The sequence below is a fragment of the Giraffa tippelskirchi genome, chromosome 4 (genome assembly GCF_054371585.1).
Source record: "Giraffa tippelskirchi isolate mGirTip1 chromosome 4, T2T-mGirTip1v1.2.pri, whole genome shotgun sequence".
NCBI lineage: Eukaryota > Metazoa > Chordata > Mammalia > Artiodactyla > Giraffidae > Giraffa > Giraffa tippelskirchi.
Genome location: NC_137278.1, coordinates 90021131 through 90037995, shown reverse-complemented (window position 1 = coordinate 90037995; position 16865 = coordinate 90021131). Strand labels below are relative to the sequence as shown.

Below are 16865 nucleotides of genomic sequence, written 5' to 3'. Positions count from 1 at the left end.
GTTGAGGAAGGTGAAAATAAGGTCCTGGGTGTTACACCTAGACTGTGAGAACTGGAGACATAGGGTCTTAGAGTAGGAGGAAGTGACCCAGCCTCCAGGCCCCAAGGAGGGTATGGGCTGGCGTCACTTCCCTCCACTAAGTCCCAGAGTTTTAGGAGGAAACTATAATGGGAAGGGGCTCCTGTCTTGGGGGCCAGCCCAAGGCACATGGATGGAAAGCAGTATTCTCATGCCCACGGGGCTCAGCCTTGCTACAAAGCCGGGGTACCCTTCCAAACCTTATAGCTCACTCCCAAAGCTGAACAGCTATATCCTGATGCTTAGGGACTCCAAAATGGAGCTGGGGGTTCCAGGTTGCCTGGAAGCTCTGAAGATGGGAGGGAGGGCACTTCTTAGTGGTCCCAGCATCCCCATGTGGAAGGTCTGAGCCCACACTCCCCAAATTCATGAACTGCATCTCTGTACAGTTGGGCCGCATCTGCAGTTCTGGGCAAGAGTTGAGTGCCCCAGGTGCTTGCAGGTACCGCTGTGTTCAGAAGCCTTGAGTAGCTCCCATAGCTCTACCTGACTGCACAGGGGAGGGACCCAGGGCAGAGAAAGCCCACGAGGGAATTAGAGCCTGTCCCAGTGGAAGAATTTTCAAGGTCATCCAGTTTACCACCCCCCTGGCTCTCTGTGGGGGGAAATGGAGGCCCAGAGAAGCTGAGGGTCCAGCCCAGAGTCACAGATAAGCCAGGAACTGATGTGGGAGAATACCTCAGAGGCCGGCTCCAGTTCAGAGCTCCCAGGAGGTGTTTCATCTGCTTGTTTCGTGGGATTTTCTCTCTTACTCTTTTCGCCTACCCTTGGGCAGTGCGAGAGGAGGGAGCTGGGGCCTCCCTGTGGTGGTGGAGTCTAGAACTGTAGGTCTTTGGAGGGTGCTCCTCTGGGACAAATAACAGAGAAATGGCCACAGCCCAGCCACTCCAGCCTCCAGCTCTGGCTGCCGAGAGGTGGTCTTAAGTGAGCAACGTCCAGGCTCCTTCCTTCCCCCATGCCTGCCACAAATAGGCATGGAAGTTAGTTCTGGGTGTCTAACCAAAGTCTCTCTCATTGCAACCCAAGCCTCTTTCTCTAGATTGAAAAGAATGTAGTCATTTTGTAATAAATCTCTAGAACTTTCTCTGGGAAAGGAGGGTAGGGACGTGATTTTCAGAGCCTCCTCCTCACCTGCATCAACCCCACAGAATGCAGGCCAGCCTGTGCATTTTGGGGTGTTTTGAGGCCTGTCTCTGACCTATGGCACTAAGGCCATCAGGCCGAGAGAGGACCTCATTCCCTCTTTCTTCCTCCCAATTAATTCTCTCTAACGAGGCGCTGCTTCTGCTGTGTGGGGATCATGTATCACATCCCAGAAGCCAGTGAGATTTGCCACAATGAGTCTGGACTTGCTTGGGCTGACCCAACCTTGCCAAGAGCCACCAAGGCTGTCAATAGGAGTAATCGCTGGCATACTAATTAATTAATTAGGTGACCTGGAGATGGAATTTAGGAACTGTTTCCTAGAATGACTGGCCTGCAGTGATTGGTGTGGGGTTTCCAACTCACTAACCCCAGAAGTTGAGGAAAAAACTTCAATCCCCTCTTCAATTGCTGGGAGAGTTTTGTCTACTCTTTTCAAACTAGTATTTCTGCCTATTAAAATGGTGCTAATTTTAAAATTAAAATTGCAAATGATAATTATAGCTACCATTTACTAAACATCTACTAGGCCAGGCAGCATGCTGGGGTCTCTGAGTGCCTTGTATTAAACGTTCCTAATATTGCTTAAATCAAGGGAGTTTTCCTGTTTATCAAGGGGTGTTGCCCAGACAGTTAGATATATGTGTCTCAGGCTCTGGGGAGAGATTTTGACTGGGGAACATGGAACTTTGATGCATGGGGGAGACTAAAGCCCTGGAAGTGTCGAGGTTGCTATGGGAGGAAATAAAGCTGTCTTAAAAAGGGCAGGAGCAGCCAGGGGAGAAACCTGATGAGCATTTTCATGGACACTAAGGATGAGGCCATTTTGAGGAGGAGGGATTCCCTGCAAGTGAGCTGCTGCAGAGAGGGCTAGCAGGAGTTGACAAGACTTGGCAGCCCGGGGGTGTAGCTGGACAAAGCAGTTGAGGAGGCAAAGTGGTAGTCAGGATTCTCTCTCTGTTCCAAGAAATGAGCTCAGGGATGGGAAGCCACTTGAGAACAGCAAAGAAAATGTCACTCGCCGGTGTTCTGTGAGACGGTCAAGGGATGGGACACATTGGGTGGCCGCTGTCCTGTGAGATGGGGGGTTGGGAGCCTGGGGAGAGGGCCATGATGGGGAAGGAGTCATACAGCCCAGGACGGAAAGGCCTGGCCTCTGGGGAGCCCTGGGGTCCAGAAAGCAGAGGGGCCTGGTTGATATGGTAGTGAAGTGTGAATCCAGAAAATGACAGTCCTACAAGGCAGGGACCAGTATTATTCCATGTTTACAACTGAGAAAACTGAGGCATATAAGCAATGTACCCAAGGCCCAGAGTTGGTAATAATGGAGGGGGGTCTGTATTCACAGAAGGATTCCAGAGCCCTCCCAGCCCACCCCCACCTTACTGTCAAATGAGAAGGCACGGGTCTGAACCCCAGAGGGCTCCTTGCTAACTTACCAGTAGGAGCTTTCCAGTGCCATCCCCCAGCCCTCCTCCTTCATGGGGAATCCATGTCCACATTCACAGGGACCTTCTGAAGTCTGTCTGTGCCTTTGTTCTCTAACCCAGAGCTGAGGTCAGGTGGGGGTGGGGGCCTATAGGCCAGCGTTTGGGTAGGAAGCCTCCTCAGGAGCTTGAGAATGGGGAAGCAAGGTCTGGCCTCCCTCTGAGCCCCAGTCCTGTCACAGGGAATGTGGGGTGTGTCCTGGTAGACCCTGGGACCTGCAAGTTAAGGCTATGGGGCATTGGCCAAGGCCAAATCAGCCAGGCTGTGCCCAGGCAGCGATAAGCCAATCTGCATCCATGCCACAGATATTGGGGTGCTTTCCCCTTTTCCTTTTAATTGGGAGGGTCATGTCATAGCCCCTGCTCTCAGGGAGCTCTGTTCTGGGGAGGCTGATAGAAACCGAATAACCAAGGAATGTCAGGTGATGGTGCAGCTATGATGGAAATAAAGCAGGGGGCTATGCTGGAGCTCGCCCAGGGCTGCGCAGGTTGCAGAGGCTTCCCTGTGGCGTGTGGGGCCTGATTTGTTTTGACCTTCCTGGCCCTGCCCTCTCTGGAGATTGGGGCTCTGGGCTCCAGGCCAATGTGGCCAACTCTGTCCTCCCCCAGACACACATATACACACACACATGTGCTGGTGCCTCAGGTCCCTCAAGGGAGATGTCCAAGGTCCAGTCTCCGGGCCCATGGGCTTGGCTGCCATGAGAGGCTGGACCTGGGGATGATCAACGTCCCTCCCACTCTGACAGCCAGTGTTCCCCACTTGGGAGCACTTCCCATCCCGTTTAATGAACCTCTTGTCTCCCCACAGCAAGAAGCAGCACCTTTGCCAAGTCCCCTGCCCGTGGCCCTGCCTGCGTCTGTCTCTGTCTCTCTTTGTGCCTCTCTCCCTCGATTCCTCTGGGCTCTCCCCCACCCCGTTCCCCTCTCTTCCCCCCGCAATTCCCCCGGGAGCTTGGGGGGCTGGGGAACCGGGCAGCACATACAAGCCGGAGCCATTGTTCGACAATCTGTTTTTGTCTTCATCTTGTTGGCAGGCGGCAGGAGAGGAGCAAAAGGTTAATGAGACACTGTGCAGCGGGATTACGGCGACGGCGACGGCGGGCGGGCGAGCCAGCCGTGGTGACAGGGAACTAATTAGGAGCAGTTTAACAGGAGGAAAAAGTGAGATCTCCTCTTCACCAACTGTCAATAATTAGCTGGTTTGGTGAGGTTGAAATGTGTCCACAGGAAAAGGTGGGGCTTTTCTGTGGACGAGTGAGGCTCGGGGGTCTCAGGGCCCCTGGGGGCTCTGTCCTGTCCCTAGGTGGGGTTCAGGCTGGGGGCCACCCCACGTGCCCCAGCTATGCCCTCCTCCCCTCTGCCTGGCATCCCCCCACCTCAACTGTCTGTGTGCGTTTGGGCTTCACCTCAAAGACCTCCGTTTCCTTTGCCGCAAGATGAGGGGTTGAAAGTAAGCTTTCTCCTGGTTCTGTCCATTAGGGTTCTGGAAGTGAAACCATGAAACTGGGCCTTGGTACTAGAGTCAGGAGAGCCGATGGTGGGCTGTAGGACCTTAAGTCAGATGCTGACCCTAGGGTGCTTCCCTAGTAACGTGGGTGCACCACCCTCTGGCGCCAGGCATGGCTTGTAAATGGTGCTGAGTGGCGAATGGGCAGAACCTTCCTTGTAACATACCTTGGGGCCCCAGGACCCTCGCTCAGCTCCTCAGCCCTCCCAGCAGCAATAGGGACTGTGGTGGGGGCACAGGAAAGAGGGGCTGGACTGCCTCTGTAGGGCTGGGGGCTCCCCGAGTGTGTATATGTCTCTCTGTGTCTCCCCTGCACCAGCTTTGCAGGGTCTGTGTGGGGCCAAGGAGTCTGGTTCACTAGCAGCAAAGGTTGTTGCCCTGTGATTGTTGATTGTCGATTGCTGGTTTGTTGGTCCCTGACACCTCAGCAGAGAACCCCACCTCTGCCCCTCCAGGCTCTGCCAAACACCTTGACAGGAAAAGACATCATCTGAGCACCCCACCCCACCCCCGCCCAGGCCTTCCTGCTCAAAGCTCCCCTGTCAGCCCTGCTAACCTACCAGCCTCTCCCTCTCAGCCTCTCCCTTCCTTAATTCAGCCCTGGAGGGTCCAGGGCATCAGAAGCTTAGGCCCTTCTGTGTCCTCACCCTAGTCACCCTGGTCTCAGAGATTGGCTTTTAGAGGTCACATGCATGCTATAGATAAGGTGTTTGAATGTCAAGCTTAGCCATGCCCCTGCTCACTCCCCTACTCCTCCCAGGTCCCCCTCCCAGCTTCCATAGTTAAGAAACAAAGAGGCACACCATCCCTGTATGGGAAAAAAATGTGGGTACCCCCAGTGGGTACCAGAACCTCCACCATCCCTCTCCTCATCCCTAGCCCTGAAGAAAATGATAGCAACCAGCTTGGCTGGAAGCTGTGACCTGCCAGAAGCAAATGTCTCTCCCAGCTTGCCTCTTTTTCTCTGAGAAAGCCTTTGAATTCCCAACCAAGAATGGAGAAGAGTTGGGAATGAGCTCAGGTTCATATTCAGGTCTTCCCAGGTGGCACTAGTGGTAAAGGACCTGCCTGCCAATGCAGGAGACATAAGAGACATGGGTTCGACCCCTGGGTCGGGAAGATCCCTTGGAGGAGGGCATGGCAACCCACTGCAGTATTCTTGCCTAGAGAATCCCATGGACAGAGGGGCCTGGTGGGCTGCAGTCCATAGAGTTGCAAAGATTCAGACACGACTGAACTTAGCACGCAAGCTGTTCTGAAAGACGTTCCTCCTCCAGGAAGTCCTCCCTGATGAGCCCCACTAGGATCTGTCTCACCTCACACGTGTAGACTCTGGTCACGTTTCCTGCATCCCAACTTCCCCCCACCAAGGATGATAGTACTGTCTCTGGGTATCGCTAAGGCTAAGAACTGGTGCTATTTATCAATACCTAATGCAGAGCATGGCTCATCTGGGCTCACCTTGACTTGATTGCTTCCTGCTTCTCCCACTCTTCCAGGGCTGACACGAGACCAGAGGCGATGTCTAGGGGGTATCATGTCCCTCTTAGGTCTACAAAGATTGACCATCTCCCAGAGCAGGTGTCTCCTCCCCTCCAATCTCAAATCCATTTCCTACTTTGCTTGGAGATGTTTGTTTGGGGCTTTTCTCCTTTACTGCTTTAATCAGTCCCTATTGAACTCTGAAGCGGGCTATTTTTGCCATCAGAAATCTGCCGCCTCCCCGCCCGCTGCTTTCTTGGAGTTTGCCCACAGGACCCCCCAGGAGGGATGGATGGGAATGGCAAAGCCGCTCGGAGCCCAGGAACGCCAACGCCACCTGTCATGTTGCCTGTTCTGCACACCCCCACCCCAAACCTGCGCGTGCACGCAAGCCCACACACGAGCACATGCACGAACATGCACACACGTGCCCTGGTGACAGGCATCAGCAGGGCCACCTCTCAGTCCATCCCTCTCCAGTTCTTTCCAGGACCTTCTAGAACACCTATCTAAATAGAGGGCAGGATGGAAGGAGGCTTGGTTATGCAAAGCTTTTGCGGAGACAATTAAACGGGTCAGTATATGTGAAGTGTTTAGGGTGTACCTGGCTCACAGCAAGGGCTCAGTCCTGTGAGCTGTGAGGAGACACAGGTGAGCAAGACCTAGGCTGGTGGTGGGATAACCATGGAGTCCTGCCTTCTTTAAGCAGGTTTTCTAAGCCTCCAAAGGGTTCTCTCATCCATTTCTTGGTATTATCCACATCCCAGCCCCAGGAGTAGAAAATCTCCCCACCACACATACGGGGAAACTGAGACCTGAAGGAGATGGAGGAGGTAGAATGATTCTGAGATTGGCTCACCAGGGAGCCCCTCAGGAGCTCAAAATGGGGAGGGGGCTCTGCACATTCCCTGGATGCACATCACCTGGCAGGGGGGATGGAAAATATAACATGGGATCCCTGGACTTGAGGAGTTCAGTTTGGTTCAACTTTTATCGAGGACTGACTATGCACAGGGTGACCGAAACTACCCTGAATGGCTCACTCTGATGTGGGTGGGGGACCCCGGGATTCACAGCTGGTGAGAGTACAAATCAGTGTGTAGCTGGGGGTGTGATGGAGATGAAACAAGTGCCTGGGGCACCAGAGGCAACGGCAATGGATTTGGTCTGAGAAGATCAGGGGAGGCTTCCTGGAGGTGGCAGGCAGCCTCAACGGATTAGGTCTCAAAGCCTGAACAGATGATGGAGAAGAGTTGGTGGATGAGGAGGCAGGAGAAGGTGGCAGAAGGCCTTGAGTGTCCAGTCGATGAGTCTGACATTCATTGGGAAGGCAGTGGGGCCCAGCGCCACCACTGGAGGCCTGACCCAGAGATCTAGGCTCAGGCCCCAGCTGCTCCCCAACCCTGGCCTAACACCCCTGTCCTCAGAATGCTCAGGGTGATGCTCAGGCCTGGGTGTGCATATCTAAGCAGGACCCGAGGTCTGCCCAGCCCTGGTGAGAGAGGGTAGCTTGCAGCTGCCCAGTGGGCAAGTTGGTTCCATGCTTGGCAGAGTTGGACAAGTTGGTGCCGGCCTGGGCTTTGGATCTGTGTCAATGTCGCCACCACCTGCAGACCCTCAGAGGCCCAGACCCCTGACCAGGAGCAGGAGGCAGCTTTGAGCCATGTCACAGGGTCATGCGTATCACCCCACCCCCTGCCCAGCGCCTTTGAAAAGGAGGCAGAAAAGCCACCAGAAGAAAGGCAAGGAGGAGGAACTTCTTTGTAGTAGGTAAAAGCCCCAGAGAATGAGGCACAGACCAGGGATCCAGTTTCCTGTTTATGTCTCAGCACCTTAGCTCCAGGTTCAAATATGTAAACTATCCGCTGGCTGCTGGCTGCAGGTGTGTGTGTGCTCCCAGGCTGCAGAGGCAGAGGTGGCCCCACATGCATTCCTGACTCTGCCCCCCATCCAAGATGAGCCAGGAGACACAGGCGAATAGCTCAGGGTTAACCCTTCCAGCGCCACCAAGAAAGCCCATCTGGCTGCTCTAGGGTGCTCTGGGGCCAATGGGCCTGGGGGTCCTCCGGGGAGGCTGGTGCTTCCTGCTTGCTGCCTCTGACCTTAGATGCAACTGGAAGTCTGAGGCTATCTGCTCCAAGGGGAGCAGAGTCTGAGCTGGGTCTGGAGACTAGGGTGGGGCCTCGGCTGGGGAGAGCATCTGGAGGAGGCTGTGGGAGCCAGGGTGCAGTTCTGCCTGGCAGTCCGTGAGTGTGAGCAGGGCAGCACTGCTCATCTCAACAAAAAGCGGGGCCGTTCCCAGCAACCCATGTCTTCTTGACACCCCCAGTTCTGGGGTAGGGTACCACCAGCCAATGCTGATGGATCACTTCAGCCAGGGCTCTGGCTCCCCATCCCGGACATCCCTTCTCACGAAGCCTGTGCTGCTGGTCAACAGGCACCTGGGGAGGGGTTTATCAGATGAAGGGAGGGACCCATAAGTTCCTGCAGGACCCCTGGGCTGCCTGCACTGGGTCACCCTTCTCCCTGTGGCCACTCCTTGTCCAGCCTTCTTTCTCCTTGTCACCTTCTCCCCAGAGGAGGCCCTTCAGAGCTTCTCTGTGGTCAAGCCCCTGCCCTTGGCCCCCTCCCCAGGGGTTCTAGTCTTCTGGGCTGATGCTAGTGGCCTCTGGGCCTTGGCCTCTCCCTCCATCCACAACCCACGTATGAGCCACTGTGACTCAGAACCATTTGTTCTGCTGCTGACATAGCACGAGAAGCTGGCTTCTGCTTCTCCCCTTACCCCAAATACCAGGGGGAGCCCCAGAGAACGCATTCCCAGTCTCTACTTTGGGGCCCTGGAGCTGGTTAGCTGCCCTCACTCAGTACCTGAATCCATTCATTTACCAGCACAGTCCTGGATATGATTTCTGTGGAGGAGACTCAGGCCCACCCCACCCCCCACCACAAACTGCAGAGAGGTGATTGTCAAAGGGTAGGTAGCACAGAGGTCCCTGCCCCAGCCTACCCTGCTGAGGCCAGTGATGAGGACTCCCAGTGGTCCCAGCATCCGTGAGCCCAGGAGATGCTGGGGCATTGGCTCAAGCCCCAGCTATGATCAGAGAACTAGAGAGGCCTTAACCAATGACCAGCTGAACTGGCCCGTGATAGAAGTGAGAGGCTAAGTGAGGGTTAGGAGTCCTCCTGGACTCTAGGAGGTCACCAAATCCCACCCAAATCCCACTGCCAAGACCAAAGACTAAAGCCTCTCAGTCCTCGCCGGGGCCATTCTGAAACTGTTTGCCTGATGTCCATGCTGCCTGTTGTCTGTGGTGCCCTCCATCACTGCCTCCACTCCTTGGGCTGGCCCCCCAAGGCCACCGTCATGGGCTTGTTCGCTACACCCGCCCCTCAAATGAGCCTGTTCCCTAGGCCTGGCACCCTCCCCTGCCATCTGCTCTTCTGGGCAAGCTCCTCTACTCTGGGGCTCCGACTGTGCTCTCACATCCAGGGCTCACTCTTCTGCCCAGGCCCCTGCCCAGAGCTCCACCGCCAAGACCTGCCTGCCTCCCCCGCTTCTCAACCTGGGAGACCCAAGCCTACCACACTCCCACTCCAACCTGCCCCCCATATTCCCCTGCCTCTGAGAATGGCGTCACCAGCCACCCTGGCTCCCGAGCTAGAATTAGGAATCATCCAACGCACAGTCATCCTCCACACCTCTCTCACCCCCGCATGGAATTGGTCATCAACTCCTATGGGTTTTGTCTTCAGAAAGGATCCCCAGCACACCTTCCTGTCAGCCCCCACTGGTGGCTTCATAGGGAGGACCTGGCACCTTTCTCTGATTCCTGCAGCTGCCCCCTCACTTACTCCTCCATCCCACCACCACCAGCAAGATGGGGATCTTGGACCACCCCTGCTCAGAAGCCTTTCATGGCTCCCTATTGCCCTCAGATAAAATGCTGACATCTCCATGTGGCCTACGAGGGCCTGCCTGTCCCAGCTCCGCCTCCATTTCTTCCACATTCCAAACTGTCCACCGTTGCCCACACCAAACATGCCATGCTGGCCAGCTAATGCTTTTCTCTTCCCCAGCAAGTTTTTCCTGCCCTCTCTCATCAAAACACCCATGTCTTCCTGGCCTCCGTCCCCTGAGAAGTCTTCCTTTCCTGTTCTTTCATCAATGCATGGTAACCCCCATTGCATGGTAACTCCTCCCCAGTTGCCATGGCACTTTGTCTCTCTGGAATCCATCTGCTTTCCTATCTGACTCCTCCCCTAGACTTGAAGCTTCTCAAGGGCACGGGCTGGTCTTGTCCATCTCTGTGTGCCCAGCCCAGTGTATGGCGTTGGCAGCCATAAGCATCTGCTACTTAAGGGCCGACTGAATTGAAATGAGAGGAAAAGCCTTAGATGCCATCTGTCCCAAAGTGCCTGCGCCTGAGTTGAGGGCCTCGACCACCGCCCTCCCCCGGAGCCTTCCCATTGCCTGTGTCTCCCCCCTGCTTCCCTCCTACCTGCTGTCCTCAGCTCAGTGGGGAGCTGGAGGGGGGAGCCTGGGTCTGCGACAGCTCTACTGAGAGGATGAGGTCTCGGTCTCCACCAGGGCCAGTGCTCTCCAGGGAACGGGCCAAGGAGGCTGTGGCCCTGGCCCGTGGTCCTCCACCATGGTGGTGAGCAGCCTCTCCGATTTTAATGCGGGACTCAGTGCTTCAGTGAAAGCCGGCATGGGAAGTTGCTAATAATGGCACTAAAATAAAATATGCTACATCTGTTATGGGTAGCAGAACAAAATTAGCTGCTCACACCTCTGACATCCAAGATGTCTTAACTTAAAATACTCCTTGGCTTACTTTACATCATTTACTGATTATATTTAAAAGAAATACAATTTTGCAATTACTGTTCTTTCCAGCGTGATATCTATGCATCATTTTCCTTTTATGTTTATATATTTCTCCTTCATTAGTGCAGTCTGAAGGGTGATTAGGATTCTTCAAACATTTTACAGAGGTTAAACGTTGATTAAGATTTAATTATTACTGTAAATAGCTTGGAATGACATATGGTGCAAAAGCCTGACATATGTGCATTTGAATAAATGAAGTGCTATTTCCCAGGATGCCTCAGTAGCTGTTTAACAGCTTTCCCGAAGGGTTATGTTACACCTCATGGTAAGATTGCTGGGATGTTATATTTTGTTGGTTTTTGCAGCTGAAAGCTAAGAACAGTTTTCCAGTTTTTTAAAAACATTGAATATTTTAAATACCTAAATTGTTTTGCACAAATTTTTGCTAATTTGTCTAACTAGGTTAAACATTTTCAAAAGCATTTAGATTTTTAAGCGTGGGCGCTGTGCATTGTGTCAGTGGCAGCATGGGGACGAGGGGAGCTGGTGGGGTGGAGAGGACTCGGAGGCCAGCAGGGTGTGGAGGGAGGAGGTGGTTTGAGGAGAGCAGGTGGGGAAGAGGCCTGAGCCCTGAGCCTGGTTCTTGTCTCTTTGGCCTTCGCAAGTGGCCTGTGTATTGGGGTACCAGAGACCACAGGGAGAGGTCCCTGCCAGCTGCAGTCCACAGTGAATCCCCTCTTGTCTGGCCTCAGACATAACTGAGTTCTCCGAAAGCTGGGCCAGGCTATGGCACCTCCTGCCTCCTCCCCAGGGTTGCCATGTCTTGATATATAGCAGGTACCTGGGACCAGGCTCAGCAGAGCTGACTTACAACTGGTGCTTCCTGATTCAACCCAGGGCAGGTGTCAGGCTGGGGCTCTTCACAGACGTAGTGCCTCCCTCTCGGCTCCCTCAGGTTTAGGGGCTCAGGCATCCCCACTGGCTCAGTCCCCAGAGCTGTGGATCAACATCTGGGCTGCTATGGGGACTCCAAGGGGATCCCACCCTTCCAGTATTTTCTGCCTTGCTTCTTTCCACTCATTGACTCAACACTTACGAACACCTACCATCTCCCGGCATGGGGGGCCTTGAGGATGCAGGATGAACAACAGCATGCACTCGTTGCCTCATGGAGCTTGCGATCTACCGTGGGAAGGGGAATAGGAGCGAGCAGTCAGCCTCAAATCACGTGCTACAACAAGTGTACAAAAGGAGGCGAGTGTGGGGCTGGAGAGGTGGCCACACCCAGCCTGGACAAGGGAAGATACCTGAAGCAGAGGCCTGGAAGCTGAGCTGAGGTCCAGGGAATCAGAGTTGGCCAGGCGAGGAAGTGGCAGAGGCGCAGCTCAGGCAAAGATTCAGGGTGTGAATAACCCAGGGTATCTGAGGCACTGTGATAGGCAGGTGTGCTGTGTCTCCAATCCCACGGACAGTGTGGGAGGCGAGTGGGAGGCAGGGTCTGGGTCCCTGAGGGCAGTGGTGCCAGTGAGCCATTTCATCACTAAGAGAGGCATGATTGGACTTGCTGCTGAGACGGCTCACCCTGCCTGTGGTGGAAGAGGGACTGGAGGAGGTGAGACAGTGAGGGGAGGGAAGGAGAGCGGAGGTCTGGAAGTCCCCAGGGTCCCTAGCCAGAGCACCATTGGACGGTGGTGTGAAGCTGGGGTCAGGGAGGAAGAGATGAGGAATTCAGTTCTGTTCTAGATGGGCCGAGTAGAAGTACCTATGGAGCTGTGTGCAGGGAAGAGGGACCCCGAGACCCTGAGAAGCGTCCAGTAGGTGTCACAAAAAGGAAGCTGGGAGTAGCCTTGGAGAGAAAGACTTTTGCGGAGGGGAGTGGAAACAGAAGCCAGGTTTGCAGGGCGTTGGGAAATCAGTGGGAGGTGAAAAGATGGAGCTGCCCTTAAAGGAGTGGACAATGCCTTAAAGAAACGTGGTTGTTATAGGGGGAGAGAGACCCAGTGGTAGCAGGAACATGACCTGGGGTAAGGGGGGGTATCAGATGGGAGGTTCTCGGCTGATGAGCAGGAGTACCTGAAAAGGTGGGGAACAGGGTGGGCCATCTGGGAGTGGTCTCCGGTGTGGGGGCCTCCAGGGGGAGGGATAGCCGCAGTGGGGCAACAGGAAGGCAGATCCAGAGCAGAGTATGGACAGAGGTAGGTCACAGGTTTGACGAGAAGCTGAGAGGTGCCTTGTGAGGCCTTTTGTTTTCACTCCGAAGTAGGAAGATGAGTGGGAAGCTGAGGGTGGGGTGGCTAAGGAGAGCAGAGGGGGCTTTAGACGGCCTCTGTGGAGAATGGGAGATGGAGCTGACCAGCCATATGGCCTAGGGTGGGGATTTTCTGGCCACTGTGAGGGTCCAGCCAAAGTCAAGGACAATGAACGTTGAGCAGTCTCTGCTAGGTGGTCAGGTTCAAGTGGGGGGAAGGTAGATGCATGATTGGGCTGCTCCTGCCAGTCAGGCCAGAAGGGCCTTGCAGCTTGCAGAGGCTCGACTGGTGGCCTCTCACATCCAGGTTGGAGGGGGAGGATGTGAAGACAGCTCTAGAGGGTCTGGGGCTGGGGTCAGTGGTCTGACAGCAGATAGGAGAGTGAGGAGGTTGCTTGGAGGGACAGGGGACAGTGGGGTGCAAGAGGGTGGGGTTTGGATTTGAGTTTGGGTGGAACAGCCCTGGAGGTGACCGGGCCCAGGGTGTAGCCTGGGAGTGGTTTGTGCACTGTTGGGGACGAGGTCCTTGGAGATGAGGGAGACAGAGACCTCAGAGGGTAGGACTTTCCCCTACATGGACGTGCTGGCAGCAGATGAGGTACCTTGGCTGGAAGGGTTGTTGTGAGCCCCTAGGCAAAAGGACAGTAAAAAAGGAAGATGTGTCACGAGGTGGCACACATGGGCCCTGGTTGGGGGGCCAGGGGCGTCAGCACCAGGCGGTCCTAACCGCTGCTCCCAGCTCCCCACTTGTCCCTTCCCTCCCATCCCCCTCACCTTTCCTCTCTCTGCTCTCACTCTCTCCTCAGATCGAAACAAGCCAGTTAGAGCCTGAGATTGCCCAGGCCACGAGCAGCCGGACAGTGGTGTACAACAAGGGTCTGTGAGCAGCGGCCGGCCGGCCTGGGGACAGAGCGTTGTCCAGGCCCGGAGTTGGGGGCAAGGAAGGAGTCCTGTGGCCTGCACCTGCAGGGAGAGACAAGCTGACCGCCCCCAGTCCCAGGCCACCTGGGGAGCACTCCCCTCACAGCGGTAGGGAGACTAATCTCTTCACGAATTAACATAAGGGAGAAGAATTCTGACACATTCACTATAAAAAATAATCAAGTGCATTTCTGGGCCTTACGTGGGGTTATCAAAACTCTACTTAGCACAATTATGTGTGAAGCTAAAAAATTGTAGAGTGCCCACGGGGTAGGGTTAGGATCCTTTTATACTTGGTTTCTTTTTTATTTTTAATCAGAATCAAGCCTTGGTTACAGCTGCCCAGAGGCAGCAGGTGGTAGGAGGAGGAGTAGGCCTGGGAGCTGGTGGTCTTGGTGGCTGGGCTGCTGGATTTAAGACGCTACTGAGGCCAGGCCCGATAGCTGCCTGGGCTGGGGAGGGGAGGCAGGCAGATGAACCAGCTGTGAGTAAGTTCCTCAGGAAGTGGCCCAGGAAGTCAAGGGGCACTGGAAGATTCCTTGGGCAGCTGGCTCTGAGTGTGGCCAGCCTTCATTCACGCCACTCCTGCAAAACCAATTCCTTTACATGAAGCCCAGTGACTGTTGTCACCCTTCATGGAGCCCTGATCCATTTGAGACCCAAGATGATTCCGGCTCCAGGCAGGAGGCCCTAAGAAGGGGCAGTGTTTGGTGGAAACTGTGCCTGCACTCTGGCCTCTGTAGGAAGGTCTTCCTTCCAGGCACAGGCTGGAAGCGGGGTGTTGGGGCCGAGGGTGGGGCTGGAGCCGGGCTGCCTGCTGTCATTTCCAGCCACCGGGTCGCCTACCCAGCTCATCATTTCCTGAGCAGGAGGGTCTTGTGCCCAAAGCCCAGATCTCTAGGCATCGACCTGAAAGCGTCAACCCTGGAACAGCAGGCCCTAGCTCTGGCACTAATGGGCTGTGTGACCTTGGACAAGTCTACTCCCTTCACTGAGTCTCCACTCTCTGTCTGGAACCAGAGGACTGTACGGAGGTGTTCCCACCTGCTCTTTCAGCTAGACTTCATCTTTGCCAGTCCTGCTCAGTTGCTGGGCAGTCTAGGCACATCCCCAATGTGGACACTGGACTGGGAACGGGGCAGACTCCTTTGGGAATGGCCAGCGGTTGGCCTCACCACCAGAACCTTGCCTTTCTGTATGTGAACATCCTGGGAGCACTTGACCTTTGCCAAACACTTTACAGTTCTGAAGCAGGGGGCAGAGTGCCTGCCTGGGCCTAAGTGTGCACATGTGCTCATGCCATCACCTCTCACTGTGCACAGGTCTCCGAGGCCCCTTGCTGCTGGCTGTCATTGGCAGGCCAGGAAAGAGGAAAGCTCTGCAGGAGCTTTGCAGAGGGAAGCAGGGCCTGCGGTGAGGGTGAACAGGATAACCCCCCTGCCACACCCCCATCTGAAAGGCCCAAAGTGGAAGCCCGGCCTCCAGGCATCCCTCACCTGGCCCTAGTTGGAGTGGAGCCTTTGATATGCAGCCTCTGCTCCCCTGGTGACTTCACCCTGAGAGAGAGACCTGGCCAGAGATGAACACACACAATGGCAGGAAAAGACCAGTGCAGGGCAGAAAGTGCATGGCCATGGGCGGCGCTTCCTGTCTTTAGGGTAGGGTAGTTGTGAGGTGGACCTTCCACAGGCATTGACACCATGTACCCCCAGAAGCCCCTGCTGCCATCTCTTCCCAGCCAGACCCTGGTGTCCCCCAGCTAGCTCTGCAGGATACTGCTCTGAGGGCTCCCCACTTTCCGAAGGAGCAGCCCATCAGTAAAGGCAGAAGGCAGAGACAAGCATGGAGGACATGCGCAGTGTTGGAGGGGCAGGTTGTTTTTAGCTAATCCCCCTGTAATGTGAACGTGCCAACGACTCGGGGCTGGGCATGTCTGGGTCCTCTCATGAAAAGTTCACTTCAAGCTCACCTTGCCCCATCTCTCACAGGGTCTTGTTCTTTTGCACTTTACCTTGGGACCAAAACTGCCCACCCCAGCCCCTCTCCCATCCCCTCCAGGGCCCTGGCAGAGACGGGGGTCTTTCCAACTCGGCCTGTGTGCTTGCTGCCCCAGCCCTGGGAGCCCTGTGGCCTTGGCATCTCATAACCTACTTACTTTGTCTCCTGGGTGGTTTCTGGTCATGCTCCCAATGCAATTTCATGTGAGCTAAGGGGGTTTCTCCTGGGGAGGGGGGAGTGAGGGGTGGGTGGCAAAGGATCCTGATAGCTCAGTGTACTAGTGACAGAGTCCAGGTGGCCATGCTGCTGAGTCCTGGTCTGGCTGCATTAAATACTGTGAGGGTAAACTTTTGGTCAACATCCATCCTTCACTCTCTGAGGCCAGAGGACAAGAGGCCTCATGGGCAGATTGGTTCATATCTGGGGCAGGGGCTGAGGCAGGACCCACTGAGGGCAGGGCCTGGCCCAGCTGTGCCATAGTACAGGGCATGCCTGCCACTGACTCTTGAGCCCTGATGTCCCAGCCCACCATTCTCTGGTCTCTTCAAACATTCCCTCAGGCTTGGGGATACTCTGCTGCCATCCCAGAGAGTAATCTGAGAGCACAGGGACTAAAAGCCCAAGACGTCGAGATGACCAACCGACCCCTTTCCAGTTCCTGACTGTGAGCCAGCGGGTCTCCTGTCCCGATGGCCTGAGAGGAGAAGGGCCGGTGGACGGAAGCAAGGTAGTTTTCCAGCCCTGGGTCAGAGTGAGTGAGGCACCAGCACACATGCCTCGCTCACTCCCAGGGTGCTCTGCAGTGTCTTTTTAATCTTCTCAGAAAATTTCTCAAACTCTGTGATTTATGTAATACTACTGAGCTGTGGGCAATAAATGATGGATTTAAGGCATCAGGCCTTGGCTTTGTGAATTGTGGGTGGGAGAGGTGGGGGTGGGGAAACACAGTGGGAACAAGCCAACAGCTGACTGAGGATTTTGTGGGAAGGCCCTGAGGAAGGTGCAAACCTATCCTCCAGGAGGGTCAGGCCTGCTGGGAGGCCCATAGGGAAAGAGAGACAGAAGGATGGAGGAACAGGTGAGGGCAGAAAGCTGGACAAGGCAGTGAGTTGAAACTCTGCCGAGGGACCCTTTACAAAGCGGGTGCTGAATGGAGCACCCACTAAG

General features: G+C 55.0%; 1 protein-coding gene across 19 annotated transcripts in view; it reads left to right on the top strand.

The window, feature by feature from the left end:
* Positions 1–16591, top strand: part of SFXN5 (sideroflexin 5) — a 122952-nt gene extending 106361 nt beyond the window's left edge. For 15 of the 19 annotated variants that reach the window (XR_014051484.1, XR_014051483.1, XM_081482997.1 and 12 more), the window contains one exon: positions 13586–16591. Coding sequence is in view for 16 of the 19 variants with exons in the window: in XM_081482997.1 (XP_081339123.1) it covers positions 13586–13663 (78 nt within the window). In the remaining 3 variants the exon portion in view is untranslated. Of the gene's footprint in view, positions 1–3745; positions 3873–5926; positions 6669–13585 lie in introns of those variants that run through there. The other 4 variants (XM_081482992.1, XM_081482991.1, XR_014051482.1 and 1 more) reach the window with 3 other exon arrangements.
* The last annotated feature ends 274 nt before the right edge of the window (positions 16592–16865 follow it).